Below are 26,160 nucleotides of genomic sequence, written 5' to 3'. Positions count from 1 at the left end.
GGATATGTGGGTAAACCTAAAAGCAATTTGAAGGTAGAATCATTAAAATTTGTGCAGGTAATCCATGATGGTAAATGGGTTCCATTCTTCTCTTATGTAGCTGGGCAGGTGATATACAGTTTTTGACCAAATGAAGAAAAGAGAAATTAAAAAAAGAGAAAGAAATTGTAAAGAAGTTCCAGAAGAATTCTGACATTTCAGTATATATCATGAAAGAAATAGGTGATGAATAGGTGATCAAAAAGGTGCAGTCATATCACTAGGAGGGGAATCAAGAGAAAAAATTTTTGTTAAGATTTATTTAATTATTTGAGCGGCATACTTACAGAAAGAGAGAGGGAGAGGCAGAGAGAGAGAGAGGTTTACCATCCGCTGGTTCACTCGCTAAATGTCAGCAACAGCTGGAGCTGAGCCAATTTGAAAGCAGGAACCAGGAGCTTCTTCCAGTTCTCCCACATGGGTGCAGGGGCCCAAGCACTTGGACCATCTTCCGCTGTTTTCCCAGGCCATAGCAGAGAGCTGCATAAGTGCAGCAGCTCAGACATGAACCAGCGCCCATATAGGATGCTGGTACTGCAAGCAGAGGCTTAGCCTACTATGCCACAGCAGCAGCTCCTAGAAAATATTTTATTAAAGAAACTAGGGGAAGTTTCCAAAGTGAGGGTCAACATTGCCAAATGTTGCTAAAAAAATCAAACTGGACAAAAACTGGATTTTTTCTATTGGATTTATTGGCATTGAATGCACCAGAGACTCTGGAAACTCTGGTTTTGGTAGTACAGGTAGAAACCACTGGAGATGACTGGGAAGAAAAGTAATGGAATATAAACACTTAAGTTTGACAGTAAAAGGGAAGATGTCGACATGCATATTGAAAGAAGCCAGACAGAAGATAGTTTATGTCCATTAAGCTTGCTTTGAAATCAAATTAAAGAGTCAGAGTGGAAAAACAGCCAAGGAAACTCTACACAAATTGGAAGAACACAGTGGACCTACAAGGAGAGCAAGGACATGCACAATTTAGGACCCCAGCAGCCTAGAGCCTCTGCATCAGCATTGGAGAGTGAGGCAAAACCAGATTGCAGCAGCCCAAGCCGCTTGCTAAAAAGCTGCAGGAAGAGCCTAGAGGGAATCCAACTTGGAGCCTTGTGGCCAAACTAGAGGAGAAAAAACAAAGCGTGCGTGGGGGAGAGGGGTATATTTTCTCTTTCCCTGATCACCCTGCAATGGCGCCCTGTAATGAGCTGACAGACAGCAGACAACATTTTGAACATATGTAACAGCTGCTTAGCAACCAGCCAAATGGAGACTCCTGAGTTTGATGGGGAGGACAGGGGCTGGGAGCTTGTGACTGTAGCTGGCTTGTGTGTTGGGACTATGAAAACACTGAGGCTGCATGGAGAGCTCAGGGTGTGGGTGGGATACTGGGCAGTCTCTATTGGAGGCTCCACATGATCAGGGCTCCCTGGCTATCTGGTGAGGGACACTGCTAGGGAAATCAAAAGAGAAAACAAAAAATTTCAGGAAAGAAATGAAGATGACAATACAACATATCAAAACTTATTGGATACAGCAAAAGCATTGTTAAGAGGAAAGTTTAGAGCAATTGGTGCCTATATCAAGAAACTGGAAAACACCAAATGCATGAGCTATCAATGCATCTCAAGTATCTAGAAAAACATCAGCAGACCAAATCCCAAACTAGTAGGAGAAAAGAAGTAATTAAAATTAGCGAAGAAATCAACAGGATTGAATCCAAAAAATACAAAAGATCAGCAAAACAAAGAGTAGGTTTCTTTAACAAACAAACAAAATTGACACACCATTGGCCCAACTAATCAAAAAAAGGAGTGAGAAGACCAAATCAATAAAATTAGAAATGAAAAAGGAAATGTAACAATAGACACCACAGAAATAGAAAGAATCATGAGAAATTACTACGAAGAGCTGTATGCCAACAAACTGGGAAACCTAGAACAAATGGGTAGATTCCTGGACACATACAAACTACCTAAATTGAACCATGAAGACATAGAAAACCTAAACAGATCCATAACCAAGACATAAATTGAATCAGTAATAAAGGCCCTCCCAACAAAGAAAAGCCCAGACCAAATGGTTTCACTGTTGAATTCTACCAGACATTTAAGTAAGAACTAACTCCACTTCTTTTCAAGTTATTCTAAACAATGGAAAGGGAGGGAATATTTTCAAATTCTTCCTATGAGGCCAGCATCACCTTAATTACTAAAGCAGGAAAGGACACAACAGAGAAAGAGAACTATAGACCAATTTGCCTGATTAATATAGATACAAAAATCCTCTACAAAATTCTGGCCAATTGAATCCAACAACACATCAGAAAGATCGCCTGGACCAAGTGGGATTTATCTTTCGTATGCAAGGATGGTTAAACATTCACAAATAAATCAAAGTAATACATCACATTAACAAACTGAAAACAAAAATCATATGATTATCTCAATAGATGCAGAGAAAGCATTTGATAAAATACAACACCATTTTATAATGAAAACTCTAAGCAAATTGGGGATAGAAGGAACAATCCTCAACACAGTCAAAGCAATTTATGACAAACCCACAGCCAGTGTCCTACTGAATGGGGAAAAGTTGGAAGCACTGCCACTGAGATCCAGAACCAGACAAGGATGCCTACTCTCACCATTGCTATTCAATATACTCCTGGAAATTTTAGCAAGCACCATTAGGCAAGATAAAGAAATCAAATGGACTCAAATTGGGAATGAGGAAGTTAAACTATCTCTACTTGCAGATGACATGATTATATTTATAGGGGACCCAAAAGACTCCACCTAAAGACTATTGGAACTCATAGAAGAGTTTGGTAAAGTAGCAGTATATAAAATCAATACACAAAAATCAACAGCCTTTGTATACAAAGGGAATATCATGGCTGAAAATGAACATCTAAGATCAATACCATTCACAATAGGTACTAAAAAAAATTAAATACCTTAGATTAATTCAACCAAGGATATCAAAAATCACTACAATGAGAATTACAAAACATTAAAGAAAAAAATAGAAGATAAAGAAATGGAAAAATCTTCCATGTTCATGGATTGGAAGAATCAAAATCATCAAATTGTCCAAACTACCAAAAGCAATTTACAGATTCAATGTGATACCAATCAAAATACCAAAGACATTCTTCTGAGATACAGAAAAAATTATGCTGATATTCATATGGAGGCACAGGATAACTTGAATAGCTAAAGCAATCTTATACAAAAAAAAAAAACAAATCTGGAGGCATCACAATATCATATTTCAAGATATACTACAAGGCAGTTATAATAAAAACAGCCTGGAACTGGTACAAAAACAGAGATAGACCAATGGAACAGAATAGAAATACCAGTAATCAATGAAAGCATCTGCAAACAACTTATACTTGACCAAGGAGCTAAAACCAATCCCTGTAACAAGGACAGTCTCTTCAATAAATGTTGCTGGGAAAATGATTTCCACACGCAGAAGTATGAAGCCGGGTCCCTATCTTACACCTTATACAAAGGTGAACTCTGTAATCAACACACAATTATTCTTAGGTGTTTAAATTTAACTGAAAAGTGATCCCTGTTAAATATAAGAGTGGGAATAAGAGAGGGAGGAGATGTACAATTTGGGACATGCTCAAGCTGACTTGCCCCAAATGGTGGAGTTAGAAGCGTGTCAGGGGATTCTAATTCAATCCCATCGAGGTGGCATGTACCAATGCCATCTTACTGGTCCAAGTGATCAATTTCAATTCACAATTGATCACACTGATAGGTCTAAGAGTCAAAGGGATCACACAAACAAGACTAGTGTCTGCTAATACTAACTGATAGAATCAAAAAGGGAGAGAATGATCCATCATGGGAAGTGGGATACACAGCAGACTCATAGAATGGCAGATGTCCTAAATAGCACTCTGGCCTCAGAATCAGCCCTTAAGGCATTTGGATCTGGCTGAAGAGCCCATGAGAGTATTTTAGGCATGGAAATCCAAGAAACTCTGGCAAAAAAAAAAAAAAAAAAAAAAAAAAAAAAAAAAAAAAAAAAAAAAAACCAACCCTAAATGGAAGATCTCTGCAAGTGAGATCACAGTGGAAAGAACAGGGCCATCAAAGGAGGAGGTACCTTTCTCTGAAGGGAGGGGAGAACTTGCACTTTGGCTATGACCCTGTCAGAATAAGATCGAAGTCGGCGAACTCAAAAGGATTCCATAGCCTTGGCAACTCATGACTAGAGCCTAGGGAGATTACTGACACCATAAACAAGAGTGTCAAATTGTTAAGTCAACAACAGGAGTCACTGTGTACTTACTTCTCATGTGGGATCTGTCCTTAATGTGTTGTCCAATGTGAAGTAACGCTATAACTAGCACTGAAACAGTATTTTACACTTTGTGTTTCTGTGTGGGTGCAAACTGATGAAATCTTTACTTAATATATACTGAATCGACCTTCTATATATAAAGATAATTGAAAATGAATCTTGATGTGAATGGAATGGGAGAGGGAGTGGGAGATGGGAGGAGTGCAAGTTGGAGGGACGCTATGGGGGGGGGGAAGCCATTGTAATCCATAAACTGTACTTTGAAAATTTATATTTACTAAATAAAAGTTAAAAAAAAACCTCTCATGAAATAATTTAGTATGTTTGAGAATTAATTTAGTAGGTGATTATAAATAGAGGGTATGCAGAAATATCTGCAAAGTTAGTTAACTGAAAAAGTTCTCCAAAACATTCTAATACTGGTACTTTTACATCTAGATTGTCAATTTTATGTTAAGAACAGCATATCTGAAAAAACCCTTTAATAGTCAACATCAAGTTCAATATATGTTTCACAACGTTTGCTTTGAATATTATGAATTTGTTCATGTTTAAGTCATTATTTCAACAGCTAATAAAAATAAAAATAAAAACTTTGAAAAATAGGAACCATTTCTAGAAAACATGAAAACAGGTGGAGGCAAATAGTGTAATAAATTAATTCAGATTGGAAAAACATTTCAAACTCTCATTGGCTTAAGTGCTTCAATGTGATGAAAATTTTACATTAGCTACTACAATGAAATAACTGATTAGAAAGAGAGGACGAATGAGGAGTTCCTATTAAAATTGTTTTAAGAATGAAATAGTCTCAGAAATACGATCTCAAAATGAGAAAAATAAAATCACTTATCTATGATTTCTTATATTTTCTGCTGTTCTGTGCTTTTAAAATACAGCATCTAGAGAGAGTCACTTTTTTTTTCACTGAAGATCAAGTTATTGGCAAAGTACAAAATGGTAATTAAAAATTTCTAGTTCAGTACCAGGCACACATTGTTCTTTTAATGAATCAGATTATCTCAACTTTGTAAGGATTAATTAGGTACTTGTAGCAGTGCCTTTAAATTTCTCAGAACGCTAGGCCACCAGATAACTAAGTGGCAGCCTTGTAAATTCAGAGAGTTAATAAAAGCCCACAAAATCTATTACACTTGATTTCACTGGAAGAGACAGAAGGCTTTCATTAACTATGACAGAAACACAGAAACTATTAAAATGTTTACATATATTTTATTTAAATATAAATGTTTGTGTAAGGACTGCATATTAGAAAAAAGAGAAAAATAAATATTACAATATTTTTCTTTTAGAAAAATGAAAATTACAGAAACCTTGATAGAATAATATTTTTAAAAATCTGCATGCATTTTCCCTCTAAAATTAACAAATATTAAGATTTTATCAAATCATAGATTTAAAATACATTTTGAAATAATTTTAGATTTACAGAAAAGTTATCAAGATAGGAAATTAACATTAGTCAAATACTATTAACTAAACTATGGACTTTATTCATATTTCACCAATGACATTCTTTTCCTCCAGGATCCATCTGAAGACATCACCTTACATTTAGTAATCATGCAAATATTTCCTTGTTTCCTATACATGACCTTGACAAATTTTAAAATTCCTTATCAGGTATTTGTAGACGCTCCCTCAATTTGGCCTTGCCTGATATTTTCAAACAATTGGGAATTCTCAATGGACTTTGGGGAATAAGATCTCAGAGGCAAAGTACTCTCTCATCATATTGTATAACAATGTAGATGAAATAAACATGTATCTTCCCTGATGGTGTTAACCTTGATCACTTGGTTACAGGTAGAGGATAAGAGGTTACTTTACTGTAAAGTTACTGTGTGCCTATTTCTCTATTTTATTATTGAGAAGCTGTTACTAAGTCTAGTCCACATTCAAGCAGAAGAAAATTAAAGTCTATCTTTTGAACAGGAGGCCAGTACACAGAGTATTTGGATTTCTCTGTCTCTCCCCCATTTATTTATGCAATCAGTTATTCAAACTAGGATACACTTGTGGATATTTATTTTACTCTTTGACTTATAATCCAGTACTACTGCTACTCTAGTACTCAAATTATTCCTGCTTTCATGACTGGGGACTCTTTTGAGTTTGGCTTCTGTGTCTTTTTGACACTCCTCACTTCTTATTTTCTGGGGCACTATAAACTTCAGTCTTCTCTTGTATATCCCCTACCAAGTATTAGAAACAGTCATTTGATAAAATTAATGAATGGTGTGTTTAGAGAGCAAGATCTGTGTGTTTGGGCATCACTGATGCCATACTACCTCAGCAGAGAGCTAAAACAAATCTATGTATTTTACAAACCTTTGTGGACACACACATACACACATTTCTGTATTTCTTTACTTGTTTATATGAATTTATAAGGTCATTTTGGATCCTAATTCAGCATCACACTAATTATTTCTCCAATTGCTAATTTGTAACTTCTGCTTCTGAATCCCACCATTTATAACTCATGCACTTATTTGTTAAACCATAGTATACATGCAGAGAGACTTCAAAATTCCTTGCCCAAATCTTTGTGAAAAATAAATTAGATAACTAGAATACAGTGTTTCAGTGTTTTTTTTTTTTTTTTTGGTAAAGATTTATTTACTTACTGATTTATTTGAAAGTCAGAGCTACAGAGAGAGGGAGAGAGAGAGAGAGAGAGAGAGAGAGAGAGAGAATATTCCATACTTTCATCTGCTGGTTATCTTCCCCAGATGGCTGCAACGGCTGGGGCTAGATCAGGCTGAAGCCTGGAGCCAGGAGTTTCTTTTGCATTTCCCACTTGGGTGGCAAGGACCCACGCACTTGAGTCATCCTCTGCTGTTTTTCCCAGGCCATTAGCAGAGAGCTGAGTCAGAAGTACAGCAGCCGGGACATGAACTGACATGCATATGGGATGCCGGCATTACAGGTGGCAACTTAACCCACAATGCCACACCCTGAGCCCTTTATGTTGTTTTTGATTTTAGCTAGATTTTATCCTGTCAAAACACTGTTTTCCAAAGTGAACCGAAGTCACCTTTTTTCTCTATCTAATCATGTAATTTTAAAGATAATTCTCTTGAGCAAAACACACAACTATAGGCTATATGGCATTTAGAAATGTAATGCTGCAAGGGTTCATTTTGAAGATGATTGAGATTCATTTTTCACAGAAGCTGAATTCTAGAGCACTTTTAATCTATCATATTATAACTTGCCTCAATATGATTTGAGCCATTTATGCTTTGAGTGGGGGCAATTAGACAGCTGCATCCAGTCCTGATGTTGGGGTGAAGTGAGTCAGGGAAGGTTACCTGCTGGGCTTTTTATGAGATGCAGTCATAATAGGGCAACTCTGCGGCCCCCCTCCTAAATTTATTAGGTTGCCTTTGGCTGGCACACTTGTAGTGATGGTCTTGCAATCACTGAGAATTCATTTTAAAAAGGCTGATGTGAATAGATGTGTTAGCTTTCTGAGGTTGCCAAAATAAATTACCAAACTCAGGTGGCGTTTTGCAACAGAAATGTATTCTCTTACAGTTCTGGTGGCCAAAAGCTTGAAATCCAAGTCTTTTCAGTGCTATACTTCTTCTAGAGGCTCTAAGGGAGAATCTTTTCTTTGCCTCTTCCTTTTTCTGCTTCCTGTTGATCCCTCTTGTGACTGCATCAAGCCAATTTCTGATTTCATGGTTGCATTGGTGCCTCCTCTTCTCTGTTTGTCCCTCTTCCATCTGCTGCAACAACTGGGTCTGGGCCAAGCCAAATCCAGGACCATGGAACTCCACCTAGGTCTCCAATATGAGTAGTTAGGACCCAATTTTTCAGGCCATCTTCCACTAATTTCCCAGACATATTATCAGGGAACTGGATTTGAAGTGGAACAGCTGGGACTAGAACTATCACTCATTTGGGTTGCTGACATTGCAGGAGCAGCTTAACCTGCAGCACCACAATGCTGAATTTATCTGAAATTCAGAGTTACACAGAGAGAGGAGGGAGAGGGAGAAGGGAGAAGGGAGAGGGGAGAGGGGGGAGGGGGGAGGGGGGAGGACCTCATAGTAAATGTCCTCTATTGCCATCTTTGCTGGGTACATTTACCAAAGTGTGTTGGTTGTAAAGTTGCAGTGGTCTTGGATAAAGGAGGGACTCTTAAAGGTAGGAGAAATTTTTGGTAAAACCATTCCATACATTTTTTGCGTGTGTGTGTGTGTTTGCCATTCCTTGTCCTCTGGATGCAGAAATGAAAAAAGTAAATTGATCCCATATTTGAGTTTTGCTATGGAAGCATAATAAAATCTTAAGGAGACAAGTGAGTTACTAGCATAGGAATGTGTCTGAGGAAGTAGTTTCTAGGATGGATAGTAAAAAACAAAACAAAAAAAAACCCAAAAAACAAAAAACATGTGCCAGACATGTAGGTTATCCACCCTTTTTCTTCCATATAATAGAATCACCATTTTATTCAAGTGTTGGGCAGTAACTCACTAGAGGAAGGTGTACCCAATTTAAGCAGTAAATCACAATTAGGGCTGGCGCCGCGGCTCACTAGGCTAATCCTCCACCTTGTGGCACACAGGGTTCTAGTCCCGGTCGGGGCGCCGGATTCTTTCCTGGTTGCCCCTCTTCCAGGCCAGCTCTCTGCTGTGGCCAGGGAGTGCAGTGGAGGATGGCCCAAGTGCTTGGGCCCTGCACCCCATGGGAGACCAGAAGAAGTACCTGGCTCCTGCCATCAGATCAGCATGGTGCGCCGGCCGCAGCATGCCGGCCGCGGCGGCCATTGGAGGGTGAACCAACGGCAAAAAGGAAGACCTTTCTCTCTGTCTCTTTCTCTCTCACTGTCCACTCTGCCTGTCAAAAAAAAAAAAAAAATCACAATTAGTTTAGGCCAATCCTGTTAATCACATTCCTCTATGTCACTGGTTTCAGGTTAATCATATGACTGAGTTCTGGCCAAAGAGATGTAAGGATAGTTCGATGGCTTCCTTTGGGAAAAGTTTTTCTCTTTGCTAAATCACACAAGAGAAACATGCATTTCCTTTTATGTGGCCCTAATGAAGGAGTGATTCCTAGTGTCTAGTGCTATGGCATTTTGTGATCATGAGATGACAAACTCAAGGTGAAAAGCTTACACAATGAGGAAAGGAAAGAATCATGTAACGTGGGGCCTCAATGATATTAAAGATAACAAGGTTATTATTGATAATTCTGTTATTTTCAACATTTCTCATTTGCATTTTCTCTTCTATCACATTCCTTATTAAAAGTTACTTCTTTTCTTGTTTTTTTTTAAACTTTTATTTAATAAATATAAATTTCCAAATACAACTTTTGAATTATAGCGGCTTTTCCCCCCATAACCTCCCTCCCACCCTCAACCATCCCATCTCCCACTCCCTTTCCCATCCCTTTTTTCATCACAATTCATTTTCAATTTTATTTATATACAGAAGATCATTTTAGTATATACTAAGTAAAGATTTCAACAGTTTGCACCCACACAGAAACACAAAGTGTAAAGTACTGTTTGAATACTAGTTATAGCATTAATTCACATTGGAAAACACATTAAGGACAGAGGTCTTATGGGGGGAGTAGGTGCACAGTGAATCCAGTTTTTGATTTAACAATTGACACGCTTATTTATGACGTCAGTAATCACCCGAGGCTCTTGTCATGAGCTGCCAATGCTATAGAAGCCTCTTGAGTTCACAAACTTCAATCTTGTTTAGACAAGGCCATAATCAAAGTGGAAGTTCTCTCCTCCCTTCAGAGAAAGGTAAGTCCTTCTTTGATGTACCGTTCTTTCTACTGGGATCTCACTCACAGAGATCTTTCATTCAGGTCATTTTTTTTTTCCCCAGAGTGTCTTGGCTTTCCATGCCTAAAATACTCTCATGGGCTCTTCAGCCAGATCTGAATGCCTTAAGGGCTAATTCTGAGGCCAGAGTGCTGTTTAGGACATTTGCCATTCTAGGAGTCTGCTGTGTATCCTGCTTCCCATGAAGGATCATTCTCTCCTTTTTAGTTCTATCAATTATTATTTGCAGACACTAGTCTTATTTATGTAATCCCTTTGAAACTTAATCCTATCTTTTTGATCAATTATGAACTTAAACTGATCACTTTAACAAGTAAGATGGCATTGGTACATGCCACCTTGATGGGATTGAATTAGAATCCCCTGGCATGTTTCTAGCTCTACCATTAGGGCTAAGTCTGAATGAGCATGTGCTGAACTGTACATCTCTTCCCTTTCTTATTCCCACTCTTATAATTAACAGGGATCACTTTTCAGTTAAATTTAAACACCAAAGAATAATAGTGTGTTCATTAAAGAGTTCAACCAATGGTATTAAGCAGAACAAAAAATACTAAAAGGAATAAAATAGTTATTCCTTAATAGTCAGGACAAGGGCCGATCAAGTCATTGTTTCTCATGGTGTCCACTTTACTTGAACAGGTTTCCTTTTTGGTGCTCAGTTAGTTGTCGACAATCAGGGAGAACATACGATATTTGTCCCTTTGAGACTGGCTTATTTCACTCAGCATGATGTTTTCCAGACTCCCCCATTTTGTTGCAAATGACCGGGTTTCATTGTTTTTTACTCCTGTATAGTATTCAATAGAGTACATATCTCTAAATTTCTTTATCCAGTCTACTGTTGGTGGGCATTTGGGTTGGTTCCAGGTCTTAGCTATTGTGAATTGAGCTGCAATAAACATTGAAGTTCAGACAGCTCTTTTATTTGCCAATTTAATTTTTTTTTGGGTAAATTCCAAGGAGTGGGGTGGCTGGGTTTATGGTAGGGTTATATTCAGGTTTCTGAGGAATCTCCAAACTGACTTCCATAGTGGCTTTACTAGTTTACATTCCCACCAACAGGGATTAGTGTCCCCTTTTCCCCATATCCTCGCCAGCATCTGTTGTTAGTTGATTTCTGTATGTGAGCCATTCTAACCGTGGTGAGGTGAAACCTCATTGTGGTTTTGATTTGTATTTCCCTGATGGCTAGTGATCCTGAACATTTTTTCATGTGTCTGTTGGCCCTTTGGATTTCCTCTTTTGAAAAATGTCTATTTAGGTCCTTGGCCCATAAAAGTTACTTCTTTTCTACTTGTCTCCCCAGATGTAGCTTTCAGTTCTTTTCCCTAATGCTCTTCAACCAAGGAGATTTGTAATGTTAAAAAGTATATTAAGTACTGTTTTAAAAATGTTTGATGCTTTAAAAATGGTTTTATTGGGGCCAGCACTGTGGTGTAGTGGGCTAAGCATCCCATATGGGTGCTGGTTTGTGCCCAGTTGCTCCTCTTCTGCTCCAGCGCTCTGTTTATAGCCTGGGAAAGTAGTACAAGATAGCCCAAGTGATTGAGCCCCTGAACCTGCACTGGAGACCTGGAAGAAGCTCCTGGCTTCAAAAAGGTCCAGCTTTGGTGGTTACAGCCATTTGGGGAGTAAACCAGAGGATAGAAGTCCTCTCTCCCTCTTTCTCTCTCTCTCTGTCTGCCTCTCTGTAACTCTGCCTTTCAAATAAACAAATAAACCTTTTAAAAAAAGGCTTTGTTGAGATGTAACTTACATATCATATAATTCATCCACTTAAAGTATAAAATTCAATAACTTCACAGAAAAAAAAATCCACAGAACTGTGCAACCATGGTCACTGTTAATTTTAGAGCATTTTTATTATTTAAGAAGAAACCAAGTATGTATTAGCAGTTATTCTCCATTTTTTCTCAGCCCTAGAAGAATATTCTACTTCTGTTCCTTCAGATTTACATATTGTGGACATTTCAAATCAGTGGAATCATGTAAGATATGGTCTTTTGGGAGTGGATTCTTTCACTTGGAATGTTATCAAGGTTCACCTGTGTTGTAGCATATATATCTTTTGGTTTAAAATGCAAACTATTGAAAAGCAGACCTTGACAAAATAAAATCATTATGGCTGATGAGAATCCATAAAAGATACACTACAGGAAGGCATAACAGAACTTCTAAGAACCATGAGAAGAGATGTATCAAAAAGCAGAAATTTTAAAATATTTACTGAGCACCCAGTAATTGTCCCTCTTCCCTACTGAACATACAATATGACCCTCAAATTGCTATCTTCCTTCCTAAATGGTCTATATGCATTTCCAACTATACATCTCCACTTAGTCTCCAGGAGCTGGCACTTGACACTCAATTCTCTTTCATACAAGGACCTACTTATTTTTTGTTAGCACAAAATTCATCAAGGCTCAAAGACAATCTTCTTTAACTCTTCCTTTCATTTTCATAGCCAATCAGGTATCTCATCTTCAGGAATTCTATTTATCAAAATTTTTCCTGTTTCAGCATTGCAATAGTGTTATGGGTTGAATTGCATCCACGGAAACATATATTAAAGTTTCAGCCTCAGAATCTGAACATATTTAGAAATAGTATCGTTGCAGAAATAATTAGTTAAAAATGAGGTCCCATGGCAATAGGGTGGGTTCCTAATCCAATACCATTAGTGTTTATAAAATAAGAAACATGGACACAGAGAGAATGCTATGGAGATGGAGGCAGAGATTAGCATGAATCATCTGCCAGCTAGGGAATGCCAAAGATTTCTGGCCATCAACAAAAGCTAAGAAAGAAGCATGAGACAACATTCTTTTAGAGGCCCTAGAAGGAATCAAGCTTGTTGAGACCTTGACTTCAGACTTTCAGCTTCCAGGCGAGGCAATAAACCATTGTTCTAAGCCACCAAGTTTGTGGTATTTCATTGCTGCAGCCCTAGGAAACCAAAACAAACATTAAATTACTCCATACTTCATACAAACTTTTGGCATTCATATACCATACATCACAAATCTTTATATTCTTTCTTCCTTTACTATCTTAGACTGAGCCATACCACTTTTTACCTAAGTGCTATGATAGCCTCCTAATAGACTTGCTACTCCCATTCTCTTATCCTGTCATGGGTGGGTTCAACAAGACTTTTCAATTCCAAACTCATACAGATGTTTAAAAACTCTGATTTCAAGATAATGGTTGATGGACTAAGGGTTGATACTTGATCTACTTATGGCATCTTTGAGGGGGCCACTAGGGGTGTACCCTCAGAGGGTGGTTCTTCCTGAGAGTTGATTACTTGAGTTTAATTTCTACATAGGTCTATGTCTGCTTCCCAGCTCATAATGCATTCCTCTGTGTACCTGTCATGACATGACCAGCCTCCACCAGACATACCAGACTACAAGGCTTCCAATATTGGAAATTGTTTTTAAATATGATTCATTTATTTATTTGAAAGTCAGAGTTACAGAGAGGGAGAGACAGAGAACTTTCATCCACTGGTTCACTCCCCAGGTGGGTGCAAAAACCAGGGCTAGACCAGGCTGAAGTCAGGAACCAGGAGCTTCTTCTGGGTCTCCAACACGGGTAGCAGGGGTCCAACTACTTGGGCCATCTTCTACTGCTTTTCCAACTGTAGCCTCCAAACTGTAAGCAGAAATAAACCTTTTCTCTACCAAGGAGCTCCTCTTGGGTATTTTAAAGTAACTAAAAGCAGACTAACATATATTCTTACAACTCTCTTACCACACAGAGAGCATTTTTAAAATGTCAATTAGATCATATCAGTTTTCTGCTCGAATCCTCCAATACCATTGAGCACTTAAGTTTACAGGACATTCAAATTTACAGGGCCTATACAATCAATATACCCTTATACAATTACATACATCTATATAATGAGGCATGCAATGCTGAACCTTATTTCCTGGTTTCCTCCCCTTGCCCAACATATACCAGGTGTATTTGTTCTCGTCTCCACTTTTTTGATAGACAAGGCTTCTTTCTTTTTGTCATTACTTTATCTTAAATGTCAGTTCTGAATTACCTTCCTGGAGCATTGTAACTAAAACAGACATATTTGCTGAAAACTGTGGTGCCCTCCCCCCACCAGAATGAGAGCTTTATGACAACCAGGACAAGTTGTCATATATCTATAGTACCTTGGATAACTAGGGAAGAAGCACTCTTTCTCCCTATCATGCTACTTTTCTAACAAATATTGTTTTAAAAATAAGGCAATCTGAGTCATCACCCCAGAATCAAGTAACAATGTGTACTTTTACCAAAATCTGGAGGTTATTCATATGCAAATTGAAGTTTGAGAAATATTGTTACACAAAATGGATTACAAGTATGGAACAACAGAAAAGACACCCTGGCAGGGGTTGGCAACATCCACTCAAGGGTCCTGTATGTTCTATGAAATCATTTGGTCTGGCCCTGCCAAGGCAACCACAAACAGGACTCAAAATTTAAATCTACAGCAGGCTAACCTTTAAGTTGATAATTTAATATGGCCCCTGAAAGATGTTATAAATACCCAATTGACTTGTGGCAGAAACAAAGGTTCCCCAGTCCTGTCTTAGATATGTTATGGTCCGAGAGAGTGGTCTAACTGAAAGACAAAAAATGATTTTAGGTTTATATCAGATTTGGCTTAGATCTCTTTGTTGCTAAATGTGTCTCTCAATATGTAGGCAATGATATGAGCTTGGATTTCTGAAGAAGCTGAAGATTGAAGACGTAAGTTCTGTTGGTCTATTGGGTGTCTTGCTTCTGGGTTTCAAGGATTTGTGTGCATGTGTGTTTTGTATTTTACAGATGTTGACATTTTCTTTGTCACCTTTACAGAAAATAAGGCATGCCTTAAGGTGGGCCAAGTCCTCCACTTTGGATTGAGAGTCTGTCACTATGCTACTTGGAGTCTTTATTAAACGCTACAAACTTTCACCTGGATTCTTAAAACTCGCTGGTTCAAGGTTGTTCAATACTTTCTTCCTCCATGGCCTTTAGGAATCTCCTTTCCAGGTTTTAAATGACAGATATCCTCAAACCAACCCAGTGTCCAGGTACAAGGAGGCATAGAACTTCCTGGGTTGGTGGGTCCACTACTTTTTGTCTTAGTGTCCAATTCTATTCTTTTTTAAAAAACTTTTTAATTTTTGGCACACTATTTTTTTTTATTTATTTGACAGGTAGAGTTATAGACAGTGAGAGAGACAGAGAGAGAAAGGTCTTCCTTCTGTTGGTTCACTCCCCAAATGGCCCCCACGGCTGGAACTGCGCCGATCGGAAGCCAGGAGCCAGGTGCTTCTCCTGGTCTCCCATGTGGGTGCAGGGGCCCAAGCACTTGGACCATCCTCCACTGCCTTCCTGGGCCACAGCAGAGAGCTGGACTGGAAGAGGAGCACCCGGGACTAGAACCGGTGCCCACATGGGATGCAGGCGCCGCAGGCGGAGGATTAACCAAGTGAGCCATGGCCGGCGCCACCCCCCAATTCTATGTTCTTAAAACAGAATCACTGAACTAGATGAGAGTAAGAACAGAAGGAAATTCCCACTTGGGAGCTAAGCCAAGAGGAAAAACACTTTCTTGCCTTATCACTGTTACTTAAGTGGCAGTGCTTGCTTCCAATTTAAGGATCCTATCCATATCATTTGTGTTATCAAAGACAGTTCAACCCTTGAAAAGCTTGTTACAACTATAAATAAATACAAATGATTTTTTTTGACTGTAGGAGGAATTTAAATATTTTCCTCCTTTCACTTTTCAGCCCTCAAAAATTGAGATAGCAACAGAAAGAACATCAATGGCTTGCAAGAATCATGTCTCTGGGTTAAAATCACGGGGCATGGCTAACTTAAAGCCGAACCTTGGAGAGGGAACTTCATTTTCAATACTTGTTTCAAACACTGCACTAACAAGAAATTCTCCAAACTTAGAGAAGGAAGGGAAGGTAACTACATCTATCAGAAGTGGATGCCATCAGGAAATTGTTAAAGTAAGCAAAGCCTAGGGTCTGGCCAGAGGCAGGAGTGAGTCAGGAAGAGGGCTGGCTAGGCTGAGCGAGGTCACCTCGGGATCCGCCTACTCGGGTGGCCCGGGGCAGCAAAGCGAAGAGGCTGGGGAGAGGAAAGGGCAGGGCCGCGCGGTCTCCAGGTGCGAGCCGCGTGAGTGGCCGGAGAGGCCAGGGCGCCTCCTGCGCGCTCGGGACGTGCGCCCGGGGATCACCCGGGGTCCCGCTCCTCCCCGCTGGCGGGGGGAGAAGGGGGCAGGCGGAGTTCTCAGCGGCTATAAAGGGCCCTGGGCAGCTGCGGCTCGCCTAGGCTCTTCTAGGCTCGCCTCCACGCGCCTCAGCGCCCTCCAGCTCCGCCCTCGCCGCCTTCGTCCGGAATCGCGCTCCGGTTCCCCTTCAGGCCGCACTCGACCCTCTCGGGCCTCGGCTACGCGGGCTGCGGCGGAAGATGGCGGCTGCAGTGGCTCCAGCGGCTCCGGCGGCTCCGGCGGCTCCGCCGGCTCGGGCACCGCAGGCCAAGATCTCTGAGGCGGCTCTCGCTGCCGCCCTGGCAGATGTGCCCGAACTCGCCCGGCTCCTGGAGATGGACCCGTACCTGAAGCCCTTCGCTGTGGAGTTTCAGCGCAGGTACCGCCCTAATCCCCACTCCGTGATAGGCCACCTGCCTTCCGGGAGCGGGCTTACCGCTCGGGCCGCTGCTTGGCCTTCCCGCGCGCCGGCCCCGCCCCTGCCGCGCGCCGGCTCCGCCCCTCGGCCTTCCCGCGCGGTGGCCCTCAAACCCTTCAGGAGAGCAACCTCGGGGGGCGGGGCGTCGGGTTGACTCCCCACGCGTGCGCTTGGGAAGTTACTGTGTTGACAGCCGCAGGAGTGGGCGCGGAAGCTGTGACAGAAACTTTCCTCTTCGCCTCTCCCTCCCTTCGCACAGCGGCCCTGTCGCGCGGGCTACGTGCTTGGCCGCCACACTCGGGTCCTCGGCGTGTGCGGGGGAGGGAGGCAAGGCCGCTGCAGAGTCCCCGACGTTGGCGCGCACCGCCGCTGTCCCCCGGGTCCTGCGGGATTGGCAGGGGGCGTCACTCGCGGCTTTTGTGACTGCCCGCTTAAAACTTTCCGGTTTGATTTCATGACCAGCAGTGTGATTTGTCGGGATTCTTTGATTCTCCAGGCCGTTTCGCTTTTGTTCTTCCCATGTCACTATTCCTACTGTCAGGGAACGTTAGGAAACTTCTTGGACCAACCTTGGTGAATGGCTGCAGCGACTTGCCTCGTGTTTCCTACAGCCTTTCCAAGGAGGAAGGCAGGAGGGAGAAGGCAAACTTGTAGGCGGCCAATGCAGGATACTACTTTAGCTTGCCTCCCATCAGGCTGTCGCATCTTGGGTTGCTACACTTTAGTTACTGGTGATGAATTCAACCGCAATAACAACAAAAGGGTATAGCTTGAAAAACTAGGATAGCTTTGGACTAGTTATATTAATTAGATACATTTGTGAAGGCTTTGAGATTTTTGATTTTTTTAACAGTCTCGGCTGTTTTTTTTTTTTTTTTTTTTTTTTTTTTTTTTTTTTTAAGGTTTATTTATTTGAAAGAGTTACAGAGAGAGGTAGAGACAGAGAGCAAGAGGTCTTCCATCAGCTGGTTCACTCCCAAGAAGGCTGCAATGGCAGGAGCTGCACTGATCTGAGGGCAGGAGCCAGGAGCTTCTTCTGGGTCTCCCACATGGGTGCAGGGGCACAAGGACTTGGGCCATCTTCTACTGCTTTCCCAGACCCTAGCAGAGAGCTGGATTGGAAGAGGAACAGCTGGGACTAGAACTGGCACCCATATGGGGTGCTGGCGCTTCAAGCCAGGGCTTTAACTTGCTGCACCACAGCGCTGACCCAGTCTCGCGTTTTAATTGGAGTCTACAACTTTTTAATTAAAAAAAGTGAACAAAACCAACAACTAGTAGCTAGTTACTGGCATGAAGAAGCATTGGGGGTAATGAAAGTGGATTGATTTGGAGTTTGAAAATACAAAACCAACTTAGTTCAAGTCATGGTTTGATAGTATTACTTGTATTGACTCCAGCAAAACTTATATTAAGGAACTCTTTTTATTTTTAAAGATTTATTTATTTATTTGAAAGTCAGAGTTACACAGAGAGAGGAGAGGCAGAGAGAGAGAGAGAGAGAGAGAGAAAGAGGTCTTCCATCTGATGGTTCACTCCCCAATTGGCTGCAACAGTCAGAGATGTGCCGATCTGAAGCCAGGAGCTTCTTCCTGGTCTCCCACGTGGGTGTAGGGGCCCAAGGACTTGGGCCACCTTCTGCTGTGTTCCCAGGCCATAGCAGAGAGCTGAATTGGAAGTGGAACAGCTGAGTTTTGAACCGGCGCCCATATGGGATGCCGGCACTTCAGGCCAGGGCATTAACCTGCTGCACCGCAGCACCAGCCCCATATTAAGGAATTCTTAGGAGCAAAGGACTTCTTTAAGGATTGGAAAGGGACATGAAGTTGTTTACTTCCCATTTCAGTGCTCGTATATCCGAATGAACTGACTCTCCTTCAAGTAGCCACTTTCTACTGTTGCCCACTTAATCGGGTGATTATGTTCTTATACAAACCATTGGTGTCCTCTGAAATTGTTTTCAGAATTTGCGGCACATAATCTTCGTAGTTAAATCTTGGATTTTATTTAGAACTAGTGAAAACATTTTAGAGCAAAAAAGGCACTCAGGATGGTAGTCAGACTTTATTGGTATGATCGTAACAGTGACAGTGATTTACTTGCATGCTTTGCAAAATGGCAAGACGTTTTCAGAAGAAGAGATGTGGACATTGTTTGTGTTTCTCTGACCATCTTTTAGAAATGGTTACACAAATGTTTTTTGTTCTGTATTTCTTCCATGTACTCGGCTTCAAGTCCGTTGTGATTGAAACAGTTCTAATTTTCTTTCATGGTTGTCAGAACTAATGAGGAGGACAAAGGCCAGAAGAAGGAAGTCTGAAGAAATTGAGTGTTCTTGGTGAAGAGTCTGGTCCAGTGGGTCCTTAGGGCTCACTTGCTCTGACCTGGATTCTGCTTCTGGCCTAGGTTCTGAGTAATTGCCATTTTCCAGGACACATGTTCCATTTAGGCATATCGAATGGTAATTTGGCATTTGGCAGCAGCAACATTTATTGTTAACACTTGAGGAATAAAATATTTATTCTTCATCGAATCTGGTCCCGGTTGTGTATTTGCTATGGTTTGACTGTGTCCCCTCCAAATTTCAGATGTGGCCAATGTGATGGTTCTTAAGAGATAAATTAGGCCATGAAATCTCCTCTGTGGTGAACAAGATTACAGCCCTTATAAAAGAGGCTTCATGCAGCTTTGTCCCTTTACCCTGTGAAGACACAGGGTTGCCCTTCTCTGTAAGAGGCAGCATTACAGGCACCATCTGGAAAACAGAGCAGCCCCCACCAGATATTGACTGCTAGCATCTGGAGTTTGGGCTTCCCAGCCTTCAGGATTGTGAGAAAAACTTCTGATCTTTGTAAATCACTCAGTCTCAGTTTTGTTTTAGCAGCACAAACACACTCAGACACTCTCATTTCCCCTTGATATCTAGTATCTCACCTGAGCAGCATGTCTATGGTCAAACATTTAGGTGCTGAGTATGCATCCTAAGGAGTGAGGGCAATTTGGGGTACAAGCAATAAAATATAGGAAGAGTGATAGAGAGGCAAGTTCTTTTCATTAACTGTCTCAATCTTCCCCAAACATTGTCACTTTATTTGATTTTGTATGTTTGATATTCATTTTATCTTCTCCTTAGACTTTTGAATCAAGTTTGAGGGATTATGGATTATTTGGGGCCATAAAATAATCAGTACCTTGGTGTATAAGACTGCTTCTATGATGTTTCATTGATTGCCTCCTTTTTCTTCCCATCGTTTACTCTGCAGTTAGCTGTTGTGATCATAATTCCAAAATCTTAGTGCTATTAAAATATTAACATTCCCTATATTACAGGCCAGCGTGAGTCAGCCATGATACTCTCCTCTTAGCAGTCACTCTAGTTTAGAAAGAATCTGTTTTGACACATGTATCTTTGAAGGCAGTAGCACGGGATACAGAAGATGTTGAATTATGACATTCTTTCTTAAAGTTTTTGCTCAACAGTCATTCTCTTCTGCTGGCACAATGTATTGGCCAGTGCATGTCAGCTTGCCATATGGATGGAACAGAGAACTGACATTTGTGAAGTCTGAGCTGAGCAGCACAATTGCAATAATGGTTCCAGACCCTCAGCTTAAAGTTTATCTGATTATGGTACAGATAGGTTATGATATTTAACTCTCATAAAAAAAAAAGAAAAACCACGAAGTATGCAGGGCAGATGTTTTCCTTGTTTTACAGATGAAAAAACAGAGATTTGGTCAAGTTTACATGACTGGTATGTGCTGGAGGTGGAATTAATCTTACTCTACTGAAAATTGTTTTCACTAAGTTCATAGACAAAATGATAATTTAGTGATGTCCATTTTTTCCCCTTTTTTAAGATTTTATTTAAGGTACACAAAATTCATCTATTTCATATATATAGATTTAAGAACATAGTGGTACTTACCACCCCACCCTCCTTCCTGCTTATGCTCCCACCCTTCTTCTTCCTCCCTCTCCTATTCCTATTAATTGTTATAAAGATCAATTTTCAGTTTACTTTTTTAAAGATTTATTTATTTATTTGAAAGGAAGAGTTCGAGGCAGAGAGAAAGAGATTTGATTTATTGTATTTATTTGAAAGACCATATACAAAGAAAAGGAGAGAGAATGAGAATCTTCCTCTTCACTTCCGAAATGGCCACAATGTCAGGAGCTGAGGTGATAACGAAGCCAGGAGCCAGGTGCTTCTTCCTGGTCTCCCATGTGGGTGCAAAGCCTCAAGCACTTGGACCATCTTCTACTGCTTTCCCAGGCCACAGCAGAGAGCTGGGTCGGAAATGGAACAGCCGGGACACAAACTGATCTCTTTATATTCTCGGTGTATTATATCTGTATCTACCAAAAACACAAGCATAAAACTTACAACTTTTAAAAAGATTTATTTATTTATTTGAAAGAGTGACAGAGAGAGTGGGAGAGACAGAGAGTTAGAAAGATCTTCTATCCACTGATTCACTCTCCAAATGGCTGTAATGACCCTGGCTGATGCCACGATCCTGGAACCCCATCTGTGTCTTCCACATGGATGGTAGAGACCCAAGTACTTGGGCAATCTTTTGCTGCTTTTTCCTGGCCATTAGCAGGGAGCTGGATTGGAAGTGGAATAGTAGGGGCAGGAACTGGTGCCCATTCGGGATACCAACATTGCAGGTGGTGGCTTTAGCTGCTGAACCACAATGCTGTTCCTTCAGCCCTGCCCAAGACTTATTCTTTTTTGTTTGTTTGTTTTTAAGATTTATTTATTTATTTAAAAGGCAGAGTTACAGAGAGAGGAGAGACACACACAGAGAGGGCGTCCATCCATCCATTTACTCCCCAGATGGCTGCAATGGCTGGAGCTGGGCCAGGTCAAAGCCAAGAGCCTTTTCTGTGTCTCCTACATGGATGCAGGGGCCCAAGGACTTGGACCATCCTCTGCTGCTTTTCCACATATATTAGCAGGGTGCTGGATCAGAAATCGAACAGCCAGGACTTGAACTGGTGACTATATGGGTTGCTGGTGTTATAGGCCATGGCTTTACCTGGTATACCACAACGCTGGCCCCAGCCAAGATTTATTTTTTTTTTAATGTTTATTTATTTTATTTGAAAGAGTTACACAGAGAGAGGAGAGTCAGAGAGAGAGAGAGAGAGGTCTTCCATCAGACGGTTCACTCCGCAGTTGGCTGCAACGGCTGGAGCTGCGCCGATCTAAAGCCAAGAGCCAGGAGCTTCTTCCGGGTCTCCCACGTGGGTACAGGGGCCCAAGGACTTAGGCCGTCTTCTACTGCTTTCCTTGGCCATAGCAGAGAGCTGGATCGGAAGCGGAGTAGCCGGGTCTTGAACCAGCGCCCATATTGGATGCCTGCGCTTCAGGCCAGGGCACCACAGTGCCGGCCTCAGCCAAGATTTATTTTTAATTATCCCTGTCTCTTCCTTTCTTCATGTCTCCAAGTCTAGTCAATCGTAACTCTGAACTCTGTCAAGTAGGTAGCAGTCTGCATTCCCATTGCTGTCCTGTTTCAAGCTATTAGCGTCTCTAGCCTTACAAACACAGCCTGGTAATGTTCCTCCTTTCAAATCTTCACTTTGTCTCCTCTACTCCTATTCAGTGAACAACACAAATAGAAAGAACTGTTAAGTAGGCATTCCTAATTAGAATACTTCTCTGCTTAAGCCTTTTCAATAATGGCTTTTTTTTTAAAGGTACAGTAGATGTTCTCATGACCCACATGATTCTCTGCCTTATATGGTCCCTGGTGACTTTTTTAGCATTGTCTTAGCACCCATCCTCTTCCTCTATACTGTCTAACCTATCAAGGCCTGCAGACAGAGGAACAGCTGGGACATACAGGGGGGCAATTCAGGATCAGAAAATACCAGCAAAATAAGTTAGAACCATAATATCTGTTTATTTTGTATACTTTTTTCTTGAATATTGAATTTTTTCATTTCTTATTTTGTATATACACAAAAGAGGTTGAGTGTTCCAGAAAAATCACTAAATAAAAGACAGAATAGATTCAGGCAGAAATGTGTGCAGGCTTTTGTCAGTAGAGCGACTGTTTCGGCTTTGTAGGAGTGAACTAATAAGTGAAAATTTTCTTATATTTAGTTTTATTAATATAAAATAACGTATCTGTGTCATAGCAAATGTTCCTTAACAAATGTTTAAGGAGTATCAGCTTGAAAGTTTACAGACATATTATCCTGTCTTGGAGCCACATATTTTGGAATGGTTCTGGGTTTAGTTATGTTTTTAAACAGGTCATGCCTTCTGCGTGATACATTTTTTGCTTCTATCTTGTAAATTACCTTACATGCTTCAAGAGGTGGCTTAGAGATATGTTGTGTGCCTTCCCTGCCTTTTTTCTCTAGGATGAATGAAGGTCTCCCCTTCTTGTCTACCACTTTGAAATTCCCTATCCTGCAGGTGCTAATTCACTGCAATATCATTCTCTTTTTATTCTTGGTTTCCTCTACCGGATTGCTCCTGTGAGTGAGCACTATGCCTATATTGATAATTCACTGTTGTAGGTATCGGTCTGTAGGATTAGACCTGGCTGGTAGTGTATGCTCAGTGTGTTTGAATGAGCAAATGATCATTTGGTCAATGATCTTCTGATTCTGTTTTTCCTTCTGTCATAACTATGAACCTAATATCAACTCACTTTAAGCTAAAGATGTCTGGAATGTTACAAAGAAGGATGTACCATGAATGGGAGCAGCTGCTAGGAGTTTTATATCATGTTCTAAAGAAGGGGATATATACTTAAGAGCTGAAGAAAATAGTTCAATCAAGATATCATTAGATACTTCTGTGTTTCACACAGACTAAAGGTTTACTTTCTGAAGGAAAAGTCAGTTTGGAAAAATCTGATATTAATATGTATGCCCAAATGTGAAAGAAGAGATTTTATAAGCTCTGGATTCTATTGGAGCGAAGATCTCTACTTAGTTAGAAATAAAAATACTTTTTATATTGGTATGTAATCAGAATTGAAAAGTTATTTGAATTTGGCATGTCAGCAGCCACACCAAAAAGTGATTCTCACAGCACAGAAGTATTAAATCAGAGCTGAATGGTGCACTTTCTTCTCAGCACCTGGCCAAGTTGTGGGCTCTGAAGAAAATCAAAATGTCAGTAATTTTTAGAAAGCAGGAAGAGTCTGAAGATTACAAGATGTGCATGACCTGATCCTCTGTACTGGTAGGTTCGTTTGCCCTTTGCAGCTGAGATCTGTACCAATGCCAGAGTCCCCCCTGAATTCTTTAGAGCGATGGTCAAGAGTCTCTGACCCCTGCTCATCTTCAAAGTCACTTAACATGACCTGATGGAACATTTTGGTTTAGCTTAGGCCCTGGTACTTGCTGCACCACCTCCTGAGAAATGACTTCATGCAGTAATTTCTTAGCAGGTTCCTTTCAGCTCCCACCAAGCTGGGTCCTAGTTAGTCACTGAGATGATAATATAGTCCCTGTGAAAGGTGCTGCAGTTTTAGACTGAGAGGTCTATCATGCTGCTGCTATTTGAAAGCATGCATTGAACTTCGATTATACATTTACAGGGGCTAAAGGAAAACATGAAAGTGTGTTCTTTGGAGAAAATTACTGCTACCTGGTACCTTTCATTCTAAAGTGAGCTTTTTTTTTTATTTTTTATTTTGGTTAAATAAAGAATAGATTTTCTTCTTGTGGTGATCAGTCTGCTCATCAGTACATGTTCACCACTGTTTTGAATCCAGGGTTCCTTTGTGTTTAATATCAAAAAGAAGCTCCATTCAGATTTGTGTTTAGGGCAACAGGAACCCAGTTCCTTGACAAAAGGTAAAAATTCACATTAAACTTGTTGTATAACTTACATTCATTGATTTATTATATAATTTGGTTATAGCTTGTTTGACATTATTTAAGTCATGATGACTAACTTGTAGAACTTGACTGTTTTTGATGTTTAAGTGACCAAAATAATTTAGATTCTAAATTTAGTTTCATTACATGTGAAATGGAAAGAAAACATATAAAATATTGCTGAGTGACCATATTGCAAAGTACAGTAGCAAAACAAGACTTGAATTGTAGCTCACATAATCATTTTTTAACTTTTTGAGATCCAGGATAAATTGATCAAAGTCTGTGAACGTCAGGTTCTTCTGCCATAAAAGTGGATAGAACCTACTTCATTGGGTGTCTGGAGGACCAGAATGTATGTAAAGATGAAAAGATGCTCATAAGCAAACAAGAACTTGATGATGATAATATTATTAGAAAACTACCTCTCAAACTTGAATATATGCAAGAATATTATTTCCAGGAGATTGTTTAGGTTTTTAATGCCGTATTCTGCAATCTGATATCAGATAAATGCCACAACTGGTAATTCCCTACAACTCTTTGCTTTGCTGTAACCATGTCTTCACTTTTAGAGATTCCTTCTTTTTCCTAGTAGAAGTAATTGTTAAATGAGATGAGGCAGGTGGTAATTTTAATCAGAATATAATAGAGATGGAGAAGAATATGTTTAAACTTTGATCCTTAATTTGGCAAGAAATGATAAGGCAATTGCCAGTTTACTGTAAGCTGAAGGCAAGATGAGTTCTGGGATGTAATGAGCACAATGCTCCCTATATTGAGAGAGGTAAATGTTGGCCTGCAGAAATTCACAATCACTGTTCTCTTGATCTTCCTTTTCTGTCTTTTCTCTCCTTTCATCTGTTTGCTAAGTGTTCATATTCTTGGGCATGAAATAGCTGCAGGGGGCCGGTGCTGTGGCTCAATAGGCTAATCCTCTGCCTAGCGGTGCCGGCACACTGGGTTATAGTCCCGGTCGGGGCACCGGATTCTGTCCCGGTTGCCCCTCTTCTAGGCCAGCTCTCTGCTGTGGTCTGGGAGTGTAGTGGAGGATGGCTCAAGTGCTTGGGCCCTGTACCCCATGGGAGACCAGGAGAAGCACCTGGCTCCTGGCTCCTTCCTTCGGATAGGCGCAGTGCGCCGGCCACAGCGCACTGGTTGCGGCGGCCATTGGAGGGTGAACCAACAGCAAAAGGAAGACCTTTCTCTCTCTCTCTCTCTCTCTCTCTCTCTCTCTCTCTCTCTCACTGTCCACTCTGCCTGTTAAAAAAAAAAAAAAAATAGCTGCAGGGATTTTCTTCCTCCTGAACTGTGGATGGTTAGAAGAATGGGCATACTGAGTTTACTAATTTCAGAAGTAACTTTGAAAATAAGACTAATATAGAAGAAAAAATATATAAT

General features: G+C 40.6%; 1 protein-coding gene and 1 long non-coding RNA gene across 2 annotated transcripts in view; one reads left to right on the top strand and one right to left on the bottom strand.

The window, feature by feature from the left end:
• Positions 1-13,643: 13,643 nt before the first annotated feature.
• On the bottom strand, positions 13,644-17,002 carry LOC138849259 (uncharacterized). Its single transcript, XR_011387793.1, has 2 exons — positions 16,835-17,002; positions 13,644-13,867 (listed from the first exon to the last, which is right to left on the bottom strand). It is a non-coding gene; the product is annotated as an uncharacterized lncRNA (long non-coding RNA).
• Positions 16,294-26,160, top strand: part of GBE1 (1,4-alpha-glucan branching enzyme 1) — a 300,636-nt gene continuing 290,769 nt past the window's right edge. The window contains exon 1 of the mRNA XM_017347168.3: positions 16,294-16,866. Within this exon, the coding sequence (XP_017202657.2) occupies positions 16,688-16,866 (179 nt within the window). The 5' untranslated portion in view covers positions 16,294-16,687. The remainder of the gene's footprint in view (positions 16,867-26,160) is intronic.

Source organism: Oryctolagus cuniculus, chromosome 4 (genome assembly GCF_964237555.1).
Source record: "Oryctolagus cuniculus chromosome 4, mOryCun1.1, whole genome shotgun sequence".
Taxonomy (NCBI): Eukaryota; Metazoa; Chordata; class Mammalia; order Lagomorpha; family Leporidae; genus Oryctolagus; species Oryctolagus cuniculus.
This window is presented reverse-complemented; position numbering and strand designations above follow the sequence as displayed.